General features: G+C 41.0%; 1 protein-coding gene across 1 annotated transcript; it reads right to left on the reverse strand.

Annotated features, from left to right (window-relative positions):
• Positions 1-280: 280 nt before the first annotated feature.
• On the reverse strand, positions 281-20,036 carry map2k7 (mitogen-activated protein kinase kinase 7). Its single transcript, XM_022219572.2, has 11 exons — positions 19,820-20,036; positions 14,696-14,840; positions 14,103-14,169; positions 12,636-12,749; positions 11,107-11,226; positions 10,803-10,910; positions 10,536-10,715; positions 10,121-10,201; positions 8,993-9,135; positions 8,029-8,074; positions 281-7,908 (listed from the first exon to the last, which is right to left on the reverse strand). The coding sequence occupies exons 1-11, from the start codon at positions 19,941-19,943 to the stop codon at positions 7,765-7,767; spliced, it is 1,272 nt and encodes a 423-aa protein (XP_022075264.1). The 5' UTR covers positions 19,944-20,036; the 3' UTR covers positions 281-7,764.
• Between the last annotated feature and the right edge of the window lie 1,936 nt (positions 20,037-21,972).

The raw sequence follows: 21,972 nt of genomic DNA on the forward strand, positions 1-21,972 counted from the left end.
AGAACTGAACAGCAGTTAAAATGCAGTAAAGCACAGCGCACCCTGTGGTAGGGATGGAAGTCCAACATTTATCAGTCTCAGACAATAAAATGTGATTTTAAGTGATGCTAGTTATTGATACGATACTAGATGACTATCAATAAAAAATAAAACCATTTTCTTGGCTGATGCGTGTGCACTTGTGTGTACAAACCTCTGAAACCAGTAATCACAGAAATGATGGGAACTGAAGAATAAAAGTCAAGTTGAAGCAAAAACAAACGGCAGCGTGACACCAAACTTGTTTTATGAGTTTTTTGTTTATTTATTTATTTGATTTTTAAGTGTTTTATTATTTTTTTCTCCAAAAAATCCTGAGGTATTCACAATATAATGGCATTTATTCTGTTTGAAATGAGACTGGGGAGGGGGGAGGGATAAAATACAGCCAAAAGAAACAAACAAAACAATTAAAAAGGAACGGGCAGTAAAGCTGTGTCGACTGATACGACCGTCCAGACAATATAAACAGAGGTGTGTCGTACATACAAGAAGCTTTTGAACTGCGACAGCGGCGACTGAAGTCGGTCCTCCCCCCGCTCCCACCCTGCAAACCAGCAAAGTCATGCAATCTGGACTGACAACGGCTTTTAGAAAGACCAAGCAAACAAACCTCAATGATAAACCAAAGCAGGCGTGTCCCACCTCGCTGTCAGGGAGTGCAGGTTAATAACAAGCCAATCAGTCCACTATCATAGTAGTTATCATCAGCTAGAACACCGAAAACTTAAAAAAAAAAAATTAAAAAAAAAAAGAAGAAAAATAGTCTGTGCTGTGGGTGGCATTCAGCACTTACTGATTAAAAACCATCCCAACAATACAAGCTTTCACTGTGAGTTATTAGCCGAGCACTAGAGTCAAATACACCACGATGTGTTTGTCGGGGCCTTCTGAGAGGGTAAACAGTAAACAAAATAACGGACGACGTCAGGAAGCCGCGGTCAAGTCAGAAACAGTGCACTTTACCGCGCTGCTGGTTGCTATTTTTACCTGTTAATCTACTAAATAGACTGTTTCATGTTAGTGTGACGACTGGATACAATATTCTGCTTTCTGTACACGATGGCAAAATGGTAAAATGCCAATGAGAGACTACTCCTCTACCTTGAGTCCTGTTTGCCCTCAACAAAAAAGCAATACACATAAAAACAAATAATAATAAAAAGACACAAACCGAAAAAAAAAAACCCATACAAATGACCAATAAATAAATACCAGTGAGAAAAATACACTGTTGAATCATTTTCTTGCTCTGTGTCACAGATTTATATGATTGATAAAATAACTGCTGTGACTTTTTTTTTTAAGAAAATAAGGAAAACACCCAATATTCTCCTCTCTGCACAACAATCTGCAACACAAAACAAAACAAAAATAAAACCCATCACAAGTGCAACATCAGTCACAACAGTCTCAGCATGAGAAAACGAAACAAAAGGCTCTGGTGTTTGACCGTCAGCTCACGACTACAGCGTCAATGGAACCAGAAAGAATACAAAACAATAAACGGAAAATAAAATCGAATAAAAAATAAACTCCAAAAAGCAGAGGGCGGGGATGAAGGTGGGGGGGGGAATAACAGCACGCAATTTATGACCCATACTGGGGTAACAAGAAATAAACTGATCATGATATCTGATCAAAGGAAAACAAGATACAAGAACAATAATAATAATAAAAAAAATACTATTAGAGTTTCAGCTCAGAGGTTATCTTTATGTGGCGGTTTGAATGAAAGGTGGACAGACACTACAGCGTAACGGTGAGGAAAACGATCACTCCACCTCGCCAGGAAAATAAACCTTTAGCTCCGTCTGTCTGGGATCACGCTCTTATTTCTTTGTTCAATTTGGTGTCATCTTTGCCCTGAATAATAATAATAATAATAATTATAATAGCAACAATAATAATAATAATAAAAACAGTAATCATAGTAATCATAATAATAAAAACAAAACAAATGGACAAAAATAAAAGCTAATAATAATCACTGTCAATAAAGACTTTTGGTAGACGAATAAACATCACACACACTCTCCACACGCTCACACAGCTAACTGAAAAGAAGTGAACAAAAGGGGGAAAACAGGACGTCGAGACATTATTTTCTCACAAACACTGTCTGCTAATAAAGATACAGCTCCTCCTCTTCCTCCTCAACAACTAGTGATGGGTCCAAAGTGAAAAAAAGTATATTGCAAAGTCGACAGAGAACTTAAAAAAAAGGCAAAGAAGTGTGTCTTTTCCTAAGTACACAATAATTCAACATTTTTTTTGAAAAACAAAAAAAACAAAAATACAGACTACATGTGTAAAAATCATAAATAAGGATAAAGTTTTGTGCATCCCCGTCCCAACCGACCATTGTCTTGGAAGAAAACAAAACAAACAGAAAACAAAACAATGGCAGTTACAGCGGTGACAATAACATGCAATCGATATACTTTACAGCATTGATCTGTATCTCCCCCAGAACTACAAACCCCAGGTCTAACCCCCGTCCCTCCCCGACCCCAATACAATCCTTAAATATTTGTCAGCTCATTCAAAACATATCTCTTGCTCTGTCTGTTTCTCTGAACTAGCTGAAGGTGGCGATGTTAAAAATCACACTGGGAGGAAAACGCACCGTCGCTCGCTCCACTTTAAATCTGTGTATGTACAGGAGGCTTCTACTTTTTTCCTCCGCCGAAGCAAGCTGACATGGTTTGAATGACTGCATAGTGAAAATGATATTTGGTTTACTTACAGATGGGGTTACGACACACACACACACACTCGCTCGGTGCTCAGGTGCGAGCTATGGACTAGCTGTCTTTACACACCGCTGGCCTCGCACCTGACAAGCTAATATACACATAGAGCCTCTGTCAGCAGCAGCCAGCTTTGCTGCGTAGAATGATGACTTTATACATTTGGTGTGTGTGTGTGTGGGTTAGCACTTGGATATTTTGTCTGTCAAACACACACAAACAAGATCAGATGTACACCTGACTGACTGGTGTGGGCTTCACCCAATCCAATTAGATTTTATGTAGCGCCAATTACAGTCAAATTGTCTTCACAGAACCCACGTCTGACCCCCAGAGCAAGCCCTGAGGGGACATGGCTAGGAAAACACCCTTTTAACAGGGGAAAAAAAACCTCGAGCAGAACCCGGCTCTATAAACTCAGTCAGGTGTCAGACTGGAAATGCAGGCCAACAGCACGGCCGAGCGAGTGTGTGTGTGTGCTTAGAAAATACACATCAGCTTAATAACAGAGAACCTCAACAGTGGGAGACTGGGTCCAGCCGTGGACACGAGTTAGCCGAGACACACACACACACACACAAGAGTCTGAACAGCGGGTGTCGTAGTGAGAGCGAAACCGTCTCCTACAGAGAGCTGATTTGAAACTGCACCAATGAGGACATCTGCGGCTGCGCTGGCGGAGCAGAGCAGCTGAACGGATGCCGAGCACCAGATTCAGGTCTATTTACAAGAGTTTTATCAGGGAGGCAGAGCAGATCTGTCACGAGGAGCCCTGAACCCTGTCATCTGGAGAGTTTACACCAACAGGAAAAGCCTGTTCAGTGGTGAAGGTTAACCGTGGCTTTTAAATCAGTTCCAGGTCACATCTGGTCTCGAGATTAGAACCAGACAAAGGCTGAGCTAACGGAGGTCTGCCAGCTCCACGTCTGCTCTGCTCAGGGGCCTGCATTATGAAGAGACATGAGCTGTCTTTGGGAATAACTCGGGTTATTCTGGATCACACAGCTGGTCGACTATTAACTGGGGCTGATGGGAGCCTACACAGCATGGCTAACCTGGTGTACCAACAAGGCAATAAAGCAGAACTTACAATAAAATAACTGTACAGATGGATTCTACAGTCCAAATAAACTGTCACCTCAATTTGAAGGGTATGCCATCACTTTCAGTTTTTTAGTAGGAAATGAACATGTGAGAATATCTAATATAACCTGAAATAAGGGGGAAAACTAAGATTTTGCAGATCAAGTTCAGTTTCATGAAAAGCATTACTTCTGTGGTACTGCAGGAAGCTTTCTATGGTTTGAAGAACAGCCCAGAAGAACTTGATCCGAACTACGGAGTATGATCTCTCTGCTTCTAGTGCTTCTCTAATGAATAAGCAAGTCTAAGTTGGTACAAACACTGATTTTAAGCCCTATGCTTACTTATTCTAATGAGTTTGAACAATGTCCTCTCAGCTGGATCAGTAAACCTAGAGTCAGCAGAGGTCCAGCTGTGCGATACGGTTCATTCGGTGAAGCTGATGTGTTGTGACTCAGTGAAACCAGGTAACCCAAAGAAAGCCACTCAAAGCGCAACGCAGGCCCACAGTGTGTCCGAGCAGAGCGACCAGCCAGCAGCTTTTATTGCCCCCTGTTGTGTGTTAGTGCACCAGTCTCCCCCTGTACAATATATGACACATACACGGCACTGCTATAATACAGCACCCGCCCTCACGTCCTCTCCCACTAACTAGAGAGATTTCATATATATCATAGCTGAGAGTAATCATTTATTATATCCATAACAATAGAACAATAACAACAATTCCTATTTTCGTTGAGTCGTGGTCACCTTTGGTGTGAACTGTCAAGGTTGTCAAGCTTGCAGGCGACCTGTGGACAGACGGAGCGTTGGACCGATGGACGGACGGAGGATTGGATGGATGAAGAGCATCTGGACAGACAGACATCCCCTCTAACGGTATCTACACTGTACAGAGTTGTAGTGCGGTGTCGGGATACAAATGACTACCTACGTCCATTACACATAGAGCCACACTTGAGGTGAGGTGTGTGTTTACATTTTGCGTGAGTTAGTACTTCTGTGAAGCCGACCTCCCTGCACTTCCTTACCGATCCATCTCACTCGCTCTCACTTGCTTTTGCTCTCTTCAGACTTGCTCTCCTGTATTTGGTAACACGTGTAGACATTGCATTATTTCACTTATTTGGCTTAAAAGAACAAGAATAAAGTATTTGTCCTTTGGGGAAAAGAAGTGACAGCAGCGTCTAAAGCAATAAAAAAAGTAGCAGCAGTAGCAATGTAAATAAATAACATTGTTTGAACAGAACAGTAAACATCATAAACACAATACACTAACTCACAAGCTAAAATCAGAATTGGTACGTTGGTGTAACACCATGAAAGCTTTTTACAATATCCAGCTAGTCTCAGAGCTCAGCAGTGCTGTGAAACTTGGCCTGATGTTTTCCTTCCTCGTTTCCTCTCCTTGTTTACACATGTACTTCCTGTCAACCACTTTGACTTGTCTTTAACTTGCCATCCCACTTTCTTTTACTTGCCATCTTCCTTCACACCTCACTCCGTGCTCTCCTCTCTTTTTCCTGTCGTCGTACTTCCACTCATCTTTTCTGCCATCTTGACAACATTCCCAGATCTCTCTCTCTTTCTCTGACACTTTACAGTTTCCTCTCTACATCGTTGCCACTCCTCAGTTCTCTGTGTCTAGCGGTGATTTGGTTTGGTGTGTGACGGAGCGTGGCAGGTTAGAGTCTGCTCATCTAGCATGCTTTGGCTGTGGCCCTCCAAGAGGGGAGGCAGTAGGACTCTAGACAGTCGGTCTCAATCTACACATCTGTACATCGCAGCTTCACACACGCTGACCGGTTCAGGTGAGTCTGATTCTTCAAGTCTGACAAACTCAGTTTCATCTGAACGATCCTCTAAGTCGGGGGTCTTTAAATTTAATGGCTGGGGGGGCCACTGGGACAGGTGTTTTCTTGTTTTAAACACAATGGTGATAAAAAAGCAACATCTGCAGAAATATTTCAACTATTCTTTTGCTGGATTAGTTGATGTATGGAAATGTATGGAAGATCGATACATTTGTTTCATCTGTCAAGAAAAAATGTAGGTGTGAAATGAAGATTTGCCCTATTTTTTTCTCAAATTATATTAAAATGAATTGCGGGTACATTTTGCATTAAAAACTGGACTCCTTTTACAATTTTCTGACAAATTAAAAATTGACCAAATAAATGAGGAAATAGGTGTACAGGTAATTACTTTCCTGTTTGAAAGCGGAGGGTAAGAAACATTTAAATGGTTAAATATGCACTGAAAAAACAACATCCTGACTCATGGGCCGAATTAAATCAATTCTAAACATGTTGGCAGTGGCTGGATCTTGTAAGCCCCCAGGCTAGTAGTTTGAAACCCCTCTTTGAGGCTCTGAAAACACACAAACTGCTTCATTCAGACTTGTCTGCGTCGAGTTTCAATTTCTGAACGTTTGCAGAAATCTCTTGGGCTCCACCGACAACCTACACGCAGCCTTTGGTCTGGAAACACTGTGGAGCACTACATCGCATGAAACAGCCGAGGCAGACAGAGAGGTGGACGAAGAGGAAGAGGTAGACGAACAGGTGAAGTAAAGAAATGCTCCACAGGTAGTAAGATCTACCCCATTTATAGTCTTTGTACAAGATAAGCTCCTGTTCTTTGCTGTCTCAATGAAAAAGCACTCTGCTCCCATTTCTGCCTCCAACCTTTCTCTCACACTAGGAACAGTTATTGAGTCTTCCAAATGGTTATCAGTGAGAGTACAACTCCCCTCTTCTGCTTTTCCTGTCATGAAGTCCATCATGACCCGCTTTCTAACTCATGTTTTTTCTCCCTCTCTCTTAAAACCTTCTTTTAGTTCAACTCATTCTTAACACGCATTTCTAAAATCCCATACACAATTTCTTTTCTACAAAGCTACAATGCAACACTAATTTTTTTGTGATTATTTTTCATTATTTTTTCCAATTATGCAGCTGCTAAATAAAATGATGGGCATTTTAACACATTTCATAACAAACTTTATGAGATTTACTATCCTTACATGTTAAAAGCACAGCCGACAAGATTAATTTGTTCTTGTTTGTGTGTTAGAGCTGTAGTGTGAAGGTGAATAAATGACTAGGAAATAGAATCTCACTTATTAAAAACAGCCAGTGAGTGTGTGTTGATATTTATCCATACGTACACACACAGAAACGCTCACTCATATGCGCACACACACACAACTACATATAGATACAGCCTGAGAATGTGTGATAGTAGAAACACCTGAAGAATCATAATTGCACCAAACATCGTTTTGTCCTCCATAACGTTTATGTACAAGAACAAATTGTGTTTGCTAAAGTAGCAGATGCTTTGTTCCAGTGTGTAGTGACTACTCTGTTGTCTAATCCAATGGCTTGGATCGATGCTGCAAACAGACATATAGGTGAAAAAACTACTGAAAAGTGGAGGAAATGTAGACGCACATACAAGACACACACATTTTGTATGCAAGTGTGTGGCTGTTACACACACTGTGATGTGATGATAGTGTGCCCAAACATAACAAATGACACTAACTAAAGTGGGCATCTTTTCCTGTTCCCTCCTCCCCGTGTCTGTCTGTCCAAACTCAATACGCTAATTAACAGAACCACCTGTCATCCATCTACCAGTCCACCTCTGTCCATCGCTCCATCTGTCCATGCAGAGTCCTCCGCTAAATGTTCGTCTCTCCCTCCTCTGTGGGCTCTTCAGGTTCTCCGGTGGACAGATGGACAGGCAGGATGGGCGTAGCGCTAGACGTAGCAGCTAACAGCTAGACTAGAATAGACTGAGTCGAGTCTGGGCTTGGCAAAGCTAAAGCTAGGCTAGTCTAGCGTATGGCTAAGCTAACGCCGGGCTGGAAAAGGCTAGGCTACCTACTGAAGAGCGAGTGGAGCTGGTGCTGATGGCTGTAACACTGGCTGCTGCGAGGCGACTCGGTGCGATCCATCACCGTCTGAAACCAACCAGCCACATCCACCTCCAGCACCTCGTAACGCCGGATGAAGCTATGCTCCTGTAATGAAGGAGAAGACAGAAAAATAAACAAACAGTGGTGAGTTAAGCTATTTTTGTTCTGTGGCTAATTCTGCTGAATGTCAATAAAATCTATTACTCATTTCAAATAGTGACTTACCAGCAGTTGATGGTATTTTGGCCTTTTTCTGTGATCCTTTGTGAGGCTAAAGAAAGAAAAATACAAAAAGTGAAGATGCAGTAAGCAAATTTTACATGTTTTTTTTCTATACGGCACATTTCCTTAATGGGACACCAGGAATGTTTCACACAAATGTGCCTTAATCACAAAAAAGCTATTACAAGTAAAATACAAGAAAAGCACCGGGAGTTCCCAAATTTTTGCTCATTTAGATATGTGTTTGTAGCATAGGTATTTGGCTGTCAGCTATTGTTTTTTTGTCTTTTTCAAGGGGGCAAAAAACATTTTGTCAGCACATTTTATTAAAATGTGTATTTATATATTGATATGTCCCAGTTTGGGTTCTTGACAATTCTCTCACTAGCAGTAAATGTCACATTCAGCTCACCAGGACAAAATGCAGAGAACCTCAGCTGTGTAACAACGCTTGAAACTGAGCGATAACAACACAAAAGCAGTGTGTCCAAAATGTACTGGTCTACCAGGGTGGCACATCGGGCATAAAACCTTACCTGAATTCCATAAGTAGAAAGCTATTGATCGATGGTCCAAAAAAAAAAACAAACAACAAAAACAACGAGACGACACTAGCCAACAAGCCTGTTTTCTTACGCTGACTAAATGGTCGTCACACATGACGAAAACGTGTGGAAAAATAGTTGCATCTGTTTTGATTATGGAAAAACGCAACATAAAGAGTGAAGCATAGAAATATCTGTGGTATTTTTGTAGCTCGTCTAAAAATTGTATTCATCACAGCCAGAATAAACACAAAACAGAAACATTTTTCAGTTTACTTTGGAATGTGGACACAGGTCTCAGGTCATCAGTCTGGTTCAAACAATACGACCTATTAGGTAAAAACGCCATCACCAGATCTGGATCTTGTTTTAGGTAATAAACAAAAAACCAGTTTGCTTCTCAGGGTGAAATGTGAACTCACCAATCTTTGACAAAGGACTGGAAGTCGAGGGAGAAACCCATGCTGAGAGGCAGGAGAGGAGGATCTTCCTGCAGCACTTTGGTCAGAACCTCAAAGTCTGTCTTGCAGTTTTTGTAGGGAAACTGCCCTGTGGCCAGCTCCACCTAGAGGACACAAGGAAGATATTAACATCCACAAACCTAATATTCACAGGTGTAAGGTAGAAACACACATACTTTTAGTTTCTCATTTAGTTCCAGTCTTTCTAGTTCCTGGAACTGCTTAGATGAAAAGGGACTTCATATTTCAAAGTTCAAGAACGAACTTTTAAGTTGTTGTCAAGTCATACTAGCAGTACTGCATCGGGCCATTTATCTTTAAACTAATGATTCACTGTTCACATTTGAGCATTTTAACCATATTGTGTTGCATGTTTTACTTTTTTGGGAGCGATTATTAAATCAATATGCGCCTTTTTAAATAATCAAATAATAATTGTATTAATTTGTCAAACAAAAACAAGTTAAACTGTTTATGAACTACAGTCTAAGTTTGGAACGTCAAAGCATCAAGCAAAATGTCAGTGTTCTGAGGTTTAAGATTATTTAAATATCATATATAGTGTTTGCTTCTTTGTTTTCTAAATGTGAAATCCACTGGAAACTGACTCACCAGCCACAGTTGTTTTTTTAAGTGTTGTAAGCTATGAAATTTTGTCATTGCAACATTCCCAAATGGTTTTCTCATACGTCACATCTATGCATTACCCCAGCTGCTTTAAGATAAGAGAAATTTTATTCATCCCAGAGGAAATAACGCGAATAATTTAGACTCTCGGTGCATTTCTTCCATTGTACTGTATATGGCAACACCTTTGACCAATCACACTTGAAGCACTTTTTGCACTTACTACAGGTTTTTCCTTATGTCTGAATTCTTGCTTGTGTCGTACGTCGCTTTGGACAAAAGCGTCTGCTAAATGAAATTGAAGAATTGTAGAATATTAAGTGATCTGTAGCAAATAGTACATTTGCCTTGGTTTTGGAAGGTACTTAAATATTAGTATTATGGGCACAATAACAAAAATAATTCTGTTACAAAGGATTCTCAAACTAATGCTGTATGATACGACAATGACAGCAGACTTACCAGAGAGATGCCGAGGCTCCACACGTCTGCTCGGATATCATAGTCAGGTTTGGTGGGATCTGGAGGGTCTATCCTTTCAGGCTGCAAGCATTTAAAAACAGAAAACAGTTTAGGACATCAGTATGCGTAAACCGTGATTTACAGCCCAATCACACACAGTCAAGGTTTCTAATGTGTCTTATCTGACTTCAATTACACTGGAAGCGAGTGTCAGAGCAGAGAACATAAGATGTGATGTTCTTTGCGCACATCACAGTAATTTTGAAGTTAGGTCATCCTGGGAGAACAATTAGCTCATAAAAGCACATAGCTCATTATTTTGTTATCCTTGTCTGCTCCATGCAAAATGATGCGCTTCAATTAAATTGGGAAGAAAACTGTGGAGATTCAACTGACAAAATGGGATTTCACTCACCGCCATGTAGGCAGCACAGCCGGCACTGCGAGTCTTGGCCTTGGAGTCGACGAGGCGTCCGCTGATGCCAAAGTCGCACAGTTTGATCTGACCTTTAGCGTCCAAGAGGATGTTGGAGGGTTTGACGTCCCGGTGGATGACACCGTGTTTCTCTTTCAGGTACAACAAAGCTTTCACAATCTGGAGCAGAAACACACACACAGTAAGAACAAAACAATTAAGTCAGTAATGCTACACTTTGCCATCTGCGTTTGTTCTGTGACTTACTGCCACGGTCATCTTTCCGAGGATTCGCTCTGGGATGGGGCCCTGAATTCTCTTCTTCAGCTTCTCAGCACACGTTCCCATCAGCTCCATGGCAATGAATACATCCGTCTGTACATGTACGCAAACAAACACACGCCAAGCTAAGTTAGGGCAGCATGGGAGTTCACTAGAATAAAATAACAACACTCAAACATATCAAATAAACATGAGGCTGTTGTGCTGCTCAGAGGAACAATGCTGAATTTACTGCACTATAATCTGGTTGTTAAGAATGCAAACGGTGGAGTATTTCAGGGACACCCACGTTGGTCACTATGGCGCCGTAGCACTGGATGATGTAAGGACAGTCATGACTCTTCAGCACCACATCCAGGTCCATCAGGATCCTCTTGTTCTCGTCCTTGTTTCCTGTACGACGCATTTGCTGGTGACACAAACAAACACAATGAAACACGCACCATGCTGGGTGTACAGTTAAGAAACGAGCCATTAGGAAATCACAAAACAACACTCCTCCGGTGAGCTGACTGACTGCACAGTTGTTAAATAGCTAGGCTGGCTACAATTAAGTCATCTCCTAAGCAGAGGGGCTGTTCTGTCAGGCTCTTAATGCCACTGTGTTGGTAAACTGGTGGCAATTAAAACACAAAAGCAAATAAGAACGTGAGACTCAGCAGGGGGGGAGCCTCAAGTTCCTGTTGTACTTTGATCATAATGACTGGAGTTAGAGAATTTGTGCCTTTATGGTCACTGCAGGGAGGCTTTACTGACATGTTCTTGTCTTCTGGCATGAACACAGAAAAAACACGGCAATGAGATATTACCATAAAGAAAATGCACATATTAAGAAGGTCTTGATCTTAATATGCTGTTGTTTACCACCGAAATCATCTTCTTGGGTGAATCCGCTTCATCATTTCTTCCTAAACCTAAAATTACTGACCTGAACTGTTCTGTTATTAGAACTAAACAGTGACCAAACGTCATCACAAATATACTTGCGCTTCTAGCTGCAAGTGACATAATTTAGTAACGTGTTCTTGTTTCAAACAACCCATGTTATTAATGATCATATTTTTGATGTGTTTTATAATCTTCATATCTTTATTTCCTTTTCTGAACTTTGCCCCAGATGTATTTGTTTATATTTATGGACCGCAGGGCAACTTTAAAGCGGAACTGATAAAATAAATAGAGGTCCTATAAACAACAGACTGGCATGAGCAATAAAACAGACAAAACCAAGGCAAAAAATAAACAGGAGTACGGTACATTAAATTAATTACATGTAAAACACTGATTCTGGGTCCGCACTGTAGCACACCAGTATTCCAAAGAATCAAAGTATTACTGGTACTAATAACAATTACACTAATAATGATGATGTTTTTCTACTTGAGCATCCACAGCATCTGGCTGCTGTTCAACTGCATCACCAATCTGCTGTTTTTTTAAACATTTGGAAACGTTTCAGAAGAATGCCACTACTGCCAACGACACATTAACCTGTATTTTCTTGATTTTGTTTGTTATTGTTGTCAAACAATGATTATATTTGCAGCTGCAGATATTTAGTAAAGCCGGCTGGTCAATAAACTACATTAAAGAAACCATCAAAATTCATATTCAATGAAAACCGTCTGTCAAAAGAAACAGAAAAATAAACTGGGAATGCGGAGAACACGATTGTGAATTAAAAGTGATCTCTTAATGGAGTTTCAGGTCATCTTGTTCTCTTGATTTGCCACCTGTCTACTTGTCTGTGTAACATTAGGCAGAAGATGCGACAGAATGAGGCTGATTGTGTGAACAGGTGAGAGCAGGAAGTCTTACTTTCACAGCAATGACATGGCCTGTCTTCTTGAATCGCACTTTGAAGACCTGTCCACAAGTCCCGCTGCCGATCTCCCCCTCACTGATCAGGTCTGTTACCTCTGCTGGATACCGCTGTGGACGCACAAGAAAACAAGGCTTTACAGCACATTCAAGTTATATGTTCAACAATTCTATGCAAACTCTTCAGCCTGAAAACAGAGGACCTAGACCAGCTGTAACGTTCTGCATCATACAGCAAAAGTAAATGTAGTAGCAAATGTTTTGATCTGTAATTAAGCTGCTCCCCCGTCGGCCATGACTAAAGAATACCAGCACACAGTGGGAAAGATGCATAATTTCCTTGCTTCGTTAAAAATAAGCCATTGGTGACTGTGATGCAGTTAGTGACATCTCATTGAGTCATGATGCAGCAGCCCCTCTGGGCTAATGAGAGGAAGCCAAAACAAACTGGAGAGCAGTAATGAGTCACATCATTTTCTCAAGCATCTTCAAACCATGACTAGTGCTAACTACGAAGCTGGACCGGAAGGCTGGAAAAGGGTAAAAACACACACAAAAAACAAATATGACCAGTAACTATTAGACAAAACAACAAACACTGTCATGTTGTCAGTGTGTTTTTAAGACGATCGGTTTATTGTCAAAGAGAATAAACGTAGCACAGAGGGCTGCTGTGTTCTGATAGTCTGTGTTCTGCTGAAGGACACACCAACTGTGTGGACGTTTGTTTTCATAGGATTTTAACCTTGACCCGATTAAACAATGGTGTCTGTTCTCATTAAACAGAAGTTTTTTTCTTTCTGAATACTTAGGAGAAAAAGCAGGGTTCAGCTACTGAGCAGGAGCTGGGCTGTTTTATAAGGTCTCGCTTATCTGTATTTTCATTATTGCTGAAGCTGCTTTTACTGCTGCACAAAGAAGAAAACTGTCTTTTAATAAAGGAAGCCCAGCACAAGTACCATGAGCAAAAAAAATCAACTAAAACCAACATTGTGTTAGCCAGTCTGTCATTGCTTTCCTATTTTCCTATCCTGTTTGTAGTAACCAGCTCCAAGCGTATCGATACAGAGACTGTAAAATTCAGGTCACAAATAAAATGTTATTTTTAAATAAACTCAGTAACAACCTTAAGAAATCTACCACTCTGTCAGCAGGATGGTGTATGTGGGATATATTCAAAGCAAACCACAGTGCCCATGTTCACTGTACCAAAGAAATGTACCAGAAAGAGTAAAAGCGTAGCTTATTGATGCTGTTTTAATAACACTGAGACAACAACTTTCTATGCTTCACAGGATACATGCTACACTGGGGTATGACTACAAGGACAGCATTTGGTAGAAGAATAAATTCATTGTTGGTTTTCACCTTTGCTGACATGAAGAAAAATCAAGATTATCTACAGACTCTTCCATCGTCACTGAGTGGACTGAAATCCAACATGTCTTGGTGTGCACATCTCACCTGACCGTCGATCTTTAGATAACCCGTCTGTTTCATGATCTCCTGCAATTTCTGGTCGATCTCTGCACTGTGGAAGCAAAAAACACAGTCAGTCAGCAAATGCACCAAGTTTCAGACTTCTGACTTATAAATGGCTGCTGTGTTGAGTTTCTGCACATCTCGTCCACCCACACTCTCCATAATGCTTGGCACGATTCATACAGCTCACTCGGGTGTTTGTGTGCCGGTACTGTGTTCAAGCACATGTAAAAAGGGTCAATCTCTGTGACTCAGTTTAGCTTCTCCATGTTTACATCTTTACGCCTCCTCTCTACTAAAAGTGTTGCACTCGCTCATCTTGTGTTGCTATCTTTACATGCGAGTTGATGTCAACTGTCATTTTGAAACCAGATACTCGTGCTTTGTTCTAAATGAAAAATGCATCGAAGAGTCTTTCTGAAAACAAAACAATCTGAAATCACCGTCTTCTAAGAGCAGAAAGGCATTCGAGAACAAGGATGCCACACTGTTAATACAGTTTCTCATTCATTTTCTTTTTTTTTTTTTTTTGCTCAGAGGAAAATCAGCATGCATCTGAGCGAGAATCGACGTACTTCTCTAGGCTCTTCTGTAGGCCGTATGGAGGCGTGGGCAGGGTGAGCATGTGTCGTGGGCGGCTGGGGTAGGGGTGGTGCTGAGGCGAGCTCTCTGAAGATGATGAGCGGCTGCCTCCATCGTTGGCCAGGGGCAGCTGGAGCGCTGGGATGGGGAGGACATGTTATATTAGACACAGTGACTGGAGGTGGTGGTTTTGTGTTTTCCACCAGAGGCCAACATGTCAGATGGCTATGTTCATTCATGTCGTCTCTTAGTCATTTATTTTAGTGATCTGAATGTAAAATGTGACAAGGCGTTGTTTTTATTAGCTTTGTTCCACGATTTTTAGGGTTTTCTCCTGCAATCTGGTCTGTAGATGTTCTTTTTTTTCTAATGACAAAACAACATGATCTATCATATCCTGCGTGACACTGACTGAAAATTATTTCCCAGGAGAAGCTGGCCTTGGCGAGGTTGACAAGTTCTTCGCCTACAGCTCTGATATCTAGATCCTGAATAGTATTTAACCAGCATATGAACTTGTTGTTTTTGTTTCCCCCGAAAGTTACAGCTTTGTTTTTGTTTCACTGATGTCCCGACCCAGTGTTAAAACAAACAGGACGGTTATCTCAGAGCAAAAGCAACACCACTCTCAGGCAGAAAGAGACAGCACAGAGTTAGCCCACAGTTTGGAAGGGGTTCAGCCGAGGGATGTGCAATTCTACAGTTTGTTGAAAAGAAAAACTACATTGTATCACAGCACGGGTTTTATTTTAATAGCTTCAGCATGGGTTTTAATAGTTATGATAGCATTTATTTCACTTAAATGACTGCTGAGATCTCAAAACATAGCAACTTTACAAAAACACGACTAAGGACATGAGCTAACATTAAGCTCATCGTGCAGGTTGTCAGAACCCAACAGTTACTCGATTAGGTACTACTTTATTTGAAGGTAAAATTAAAAGTGAGAGCACCCATTATGTTGGTAATAATCCCTCACTGCACATAGCAGCTGTGAGACAGACAAACACGGCAAGCTCAGTGAACCAGTAAATCAACAGACCCGACTGACAGTTTATACGATTACTTCACTGTCCATTTTTGGTTTGCTCAAGCCTGAGTATTTAACTGCCTGTGTTTGTACTTTGTTTTCATAAATGCCGTTATGTTCCCAGATCTCAGCAATAATTCTGGCAAGTACACGGTGATCATAACTGATAAAACCAATAGCCAGAGCACTGAAAATAAAACCCAAGCTGTGATAGACCACAGTTTGCCATTAAACCTAACATTGTTCCTATTAAGCCACGCTGGGCTACATAGAACCACATAACGCTGAACACCAAATCAAATGTTGAAGGTGCAATTTACAAACGACTGGCAATAAAATCCAAAATCCCAACAGAGGATGCAACATGCTTCTAGCCCATAAAGACAGGTTGAAACCATGCGCTAAAGGACAAGTTAAAACTTCACCAGCCTTGTAATATCAGGAGCATGTGCAAGTGAGCACTGACCTATTTTTAAAAAGATATATTGAAGACTTTCAGGAAAATGAATTAGTATCGGTCATGCAACTGAATGCTCAGACAGAAAGTGAACAGCTACAGTGATCTCGACGGCCATGAACACTACTATTGAGAGTTTAACTCCCTACTCATGAGCGATGTCACATCAATTGTTCTTAACCAGTTTGCAAAACATTTCAAGTACCATGCAGCTTTTTATCATTATAATTAACAATATTTTTATAGTAGCAGGCTGGCAACTTCTGTGAGAGCGCCAGTGGGTGTTTGAATCCATGAGTCACCTGGATGGATCGGCCTGTAAGGGGAGAATCGGTTAGTGAAGGGGAAGAGGGGTTAGTGTGGAGAGGAAGGAAGACTCAGGCAGTCTTTGGCACAGATTTCATCTCCATAGTTCGGCTGGCTCCAGATGGATGGATGGGAGGATTGATGGGCAGACAGAGTGCGGAGAGGAGGGGGCACACAAACACAGATACTTGCAGGCACTGCTGCACTGCCTCCTGCTCAGACAGCGCCGCTGCAAAAGGAAGGGCAGGGTGCCAGAAGATGAAAAACAGACAAACAGCATCAAACAGTCCGATGTGAAAGAGAGAGTAGAAATTCGGCCAAAACTGCATAGCACAGACTAAGCTGGAAGTTGGACAGACAGTCAGTCAGACTCGGACAGGAAGGCAAAGTCTTCAGTCGGCACAAAGAAAACAGAGACAGAGAGAGAAAGAGAAGCCCGAGTGTTCACAGCACTCCTGCAGACGGACCAGTGGGGATGCTGGATTAGAGACCGTGTCAAACAAAACACAACCCAAAACATTGTGCCGTGCAGAAAAGCCACATGCACCGTGATTCTCTGCCTCCAGCAAAACAAAGGTTAATCTTCTGACACGTCCACACGCACACACACACACACACACACACTGTGGACATCAACACATACCAACACTGGCCTGCCACTGGCACAGACACACATACAGAGAGGGGAGTAGAGATGGAAAGATGGAGAGAGGATGTGAGTTTAGAGGAGGTGTAAATAACTGCTGGGTTAAAATATCAGAGCTGGTCAAGGACTGTCTTCGTAAACACGGATGAAGTCGTAAAATTAACAGTCAAGTGTGAGATCAAGTATTGGATTGGAGGGAATTTGAAAGGAAAGAAAATCTGTTGCTTATATGTGGTGGTTAATCCATGACGTTACTACTTAAATGTGATTTAACAGACCACCTAGTGGAGCTGAAATACAACATACTCATACATAAAACTGACTTTCACAGTCACTTGCAAAACATGTCTTTTTTCCCCCAAACAGACTGTCCTGTTTAGACACTAGATTTAAGAAATGTGCATAAAAATGCTAAGAAGATAAACCTAAGGGAAGCAGTGGTATTCAGTGCCTACTAGGCTCTACTGGCAAGGTCAAAACAAAAACTAAATTAGTGAGAACGTAGGGATCTGCCTGTATTTTTCTCTGACAGTGTGGTATAAATGAAAAAAAGATCAGAAAGAGAAGATGAAGGAGGAGAGGATGGAAGGTATAAAAGGGGATACAGGTGTTGGAGGGTGGGGAAGGGGGAGTGCAGTGGCAGAGAGAGTGATGGATTGAATGATACCTGCACGCTGGGAAGGGGCTGGAGCAGGACTGAGCTGGATCACGATGACTAAACAGAGGAAAGAAAATATATACACACACGCACATTACTGCTGTGTTCTACTGAGACAATCACACGTGTGCGCACACACACACTCCATCACGTAACAAACAGAAAAAAAAACACAGATTTTCACACTTTTACAATTCATTTGTTGTCTTCACACACAAACAAAACACAGTGGTTTGTAACTCAAAAAATAATTCTCTCTTTCTTTCTTCGTATCTTCTACAAATCTCATCAAGACCAAAAGCAACTATGCGCCACGCTGCCTCCCACTACTTTCCAACCGTGTCTGTGGCACTCAGCCCTAAGAACGCTGAGTCCTAATGAATTAAAACATCTAAATAAAAAGGCCCAGTAATTTCCTGACACAGCTGAGCACTGCAGCATTTAACAAATGTTACCCAAATGTGAGGAAACATTTCCTGGGAACCATTTTCAACCGCAGATTAAGGTTAATTTGGGGCTCTAATGTGTATTTACGGCAGCAGGATCGTGTTCGTCAATTCTACATAAACGACAGTGCCCATACACACCGTGATGACATGGAAAAGACACCGTAGTTTGTCTTTTAAGGGGGAAGCTTCCATGTAACTTCATATTCTTCAATTCTGATACCTCAGCTCTGACTTTCTGCAGGTACTGAGTGGCAAAGCGACACCAGTGCTCCTTTTTTCGTGACATTTCAAAATGTGTGTGAGTCACTGCATGGCACTTCAGGCTACAGATTGTTGGTGCAACAAAAGTGACTTCAGTGTGCGACAATAACACTGAGTTTTATCTTAACACATAGTACAAAAATGGTATTTGGTACATCATTGTAGCTAATCCCTATCTGATCCAGATTTTTTTTTTAATCTATAGCACAAAGGAACGGTTTGCATATCCAGATTCAAATATTTGGTAGTAGGATCACTGCACTGTTGGTTTTGGTCTCGTCATGAGATTTAATCACATTCTTCTTTCAGTGTGACATGCAGCAATTTTAACTTCATTTTCAGAGCAAACAAACACAATACGAAGAAAAGGCAGGTATGTGGTGTTGAACCTACATGAGTGAACAAGAAGTGGGTGATCTGTAGGGAAGAATGGTTTCAAACATTGTCAGGCACCACTTTTAAAAGTTCATTTTAACACTGGTAATAAAATGAAGGTCTTTCTGTCTGCACCACAGTGTTGGACTGGATGTAACACAGCAGGGAAAGTTGCTCGGCTGAGTTTCCTCCTAAACGGGCCAACATTAGTGCTTCACAACCTCTTACAACACTTCATCTTCTCTGAAACCTTTATTCCACATGTCTGCAGCAAATTTGCGCTGTACAGCTATATATGAAGCAGCGGTTGTGTTTAAAGCACCGCTAGCGCTAACAGCCATTAACGTATGTTCAACGTTAGCTAACGTTCCATAGCTTCCACAAATTAGCGTATGTTTCGTCAAGGACCTAAAATGGCAATGAAAACTGACTTTGCCGCAAAAGTCACACGCAGACAGACTATTTGCTGATTACACAAACCTATAGATACAATGGGGATAAATGGCAAGTCCGTAAAATTTCATAAAGAAACTGGAAACTGCATGAAATTTTCCAACTGACGCTGGGCCTGCCACCGACTATCACTGCCGCTGCTAGCCCGTTAGCCTAGCATGTTTGACAGGACAGAATCAAAACAGATTTCGGGACATGACTGGCAGGGAGATATTTCATGACAGTGCTTCGTTTTTTAGATACTGCTTTACGTTACTCACTACAGAAACCGCCCCATTCGTAAAATGCGGGATTTGACAGTAAAACCAGCGGACCGAGACGAGTCAGTGTTTGTTTATGTAGCTAGCCTGTTAGCATGTAGCTCGTAGCTAGGAGCAGCACAACACCCCCACTTCTTCCCTTCCCTCCCTCCGCCTCTCCGATCTTTCCTCCTGCTATTCTGGCCGTTACCAACACCCCGGTCCTCCCCGGTGGACACTCACTCGGCCTCGGACGTGATCGCTGCGGACTCATGTCGATGTTGAGGTCGATTCTCCGGCGAGCTTCTTCATTTTCCTGCTTTAATTTCTCCTCGATTCGCGACAGCCTCTGTTCCAGCGACGACATCTTGAAAAATTGAGCACCATGTAGTTCCCAGCAGAGCTCTCGACTCCCCTCTCTGGCAGGCAGGCCAGCAACACACACACACACACACACCGACACATACACTGCAGTAACGGAACCACACGTGTCACACATCTGTCCTGAAGCAGCAATACGAAAACCCACAGCTCAGTCACACTGTAAGATCAGTAACACTCTGTTATCTTCCTGATGCAGGCAATTTATTACAGAACCATCTTTAATTTTTAAATAGAAAATCAAAAAATAAACTAAAATTCCCCCCCTGGAGATTTCAACAGTAAAACTGAATTTGCTCACCTTATACTATTTGTTTATGTTCTCAATCATCTTCGTAAAAAGTGAACCTTTAGTTCTATCAAAATATCAGCTGAAACATAAGACCCTTAAATCTAAACAATAATATCAATACCATGTGCAATATTACTTAACCATGTAAGACCCAAATATAGAAAAAAATTAGCAAAAAAGAAAATAAAACTAATAATTAAAAAAGATGTATTTATGTAGCAGTGGGTTTACAGGGTTAAATCAGATATGCAATTTCATATTCATGTAAAATATATCAATCTCATTTGTAATATTTAGATTTTCTGAGGCAATATTTCTGCTTCACGTGAAATATGTCTTTATATTGTGAAATACTTCAATTTCAGGTGCAAAATGCTACCTTAACATGTAATATTTCATTTTCATTCTACCATTTTTAAATAATATATCCTGCTTGTTTTCACTGCATTTATTGTAATATCAATTTCTTTTCTGAGAAACATCTAGCACAAGAATTTATGACTTGATAATTTGAGCTATTAATTAGTTAGTTGAAGATGTCTTATCGGTGAACTTGGAAGCAGCAGTTGTTCTGAAGTTTTCAACTGTATTACATGGTCTTCATTACACCAAGACAGAAAATAACTCAAATCGCATCAATGTTATATTTCTAGAACCTGTCCAGTAACAGCAGTTGAGCAAAATAGTTTTCCAGTGGAAAAATAAGGTGGTGAAGAAGTTTAATTATTAAGAATAAGTGTGATTTAGGATGTCATATTTGTGCTAAAACCCTACAAAATCACATAAAAACTAGTTTACCTGTCTAAATTAAATTGTAAGGTTAAGACCCTACAGTGTAATTAATAACGGAGGTTGGTCTGATTAATTTAAAAAGAAAAGTTAGGTCCCGACACAACCAAACTGGGAAAACCCAACAAATCCAAACATGTCCTTTTAGCAACAGTGTTGGCATCAGTAGAGACGACTCCCTCCAGCTTCTCAAATCTTAAGTTTTCTGTCTTGGGGCAGTTTTTTGCAGCGTTTTTGGCGTTTCTAGTGCTCAAATAGTCTCCGACCAATCAATACTGTATTCAGCAGGAGAATGAATAATGAAAACAGACTTTGGTTGCAGGCTGTGACCCCAGGTGTTCCTCAGCATTTCCCCTGCTGAGACCCTGGAGACAGACTTATAGAGCAACTGGGTCCCCGAGGAGGGAGGAGACAAACAATAAAGTACCAACAAGAAAGGCTAGATTTAACTAGATGCTGAAAACATTCATTGATCAAGAGATAATTAATCATTTAAGTCATTTATTGAGCTAAATCAGCAAACATTTTCCAGTTCCAGCTTCTCAAACGTGGGGATTTCATGCCTTTTGTTCTTCAGTGTCATATACTGCAGACTACAACTGTAAATAGAATTAATTATATCTAAATTCATTCAGGAGCTTCACTTTGTCATGATTGTTAAACTAGAATTTTTTTTTATATCAACTCAAGGCCTAGGGAAACTAGCTGTAAAGTCAATATCTAGTTTATGTGGAGATTGGTTTTTATTTCCACAGCCGGCAATTTGTGTCCAATATTCATTTAAGCTCTTCTTTGGTCTCTACGAACTCTGGAGGGAAAATGTGTCTCTTTAGCAGCTCAGCGCTCCACTCCACTGTGTTCATGGTCTCTGGTTGTGTCTGCAGTTTGGTCATGTACGGAGGGGATTTTAGAGCTTTTTCACTGAAACTAGCTT

The sequence above is a fragment of the Acanthochromis polyacanthus genome, chromosome 3, assembly GCF_021347895.1.
Source record: "Acanthochromis polyacanthus isolate Apoly-LR-REF ecotype Palm Island chromosome 3, KAUST_Apoly_ChrSc, whole genome shotgun sequence".
Classification (NCBI taxonomy): Eukaryota; Metazoa; Chordata; class Actinopteri; family Pomacentridae; genus Acanthochromis; species Acanthochromis polyacanthus.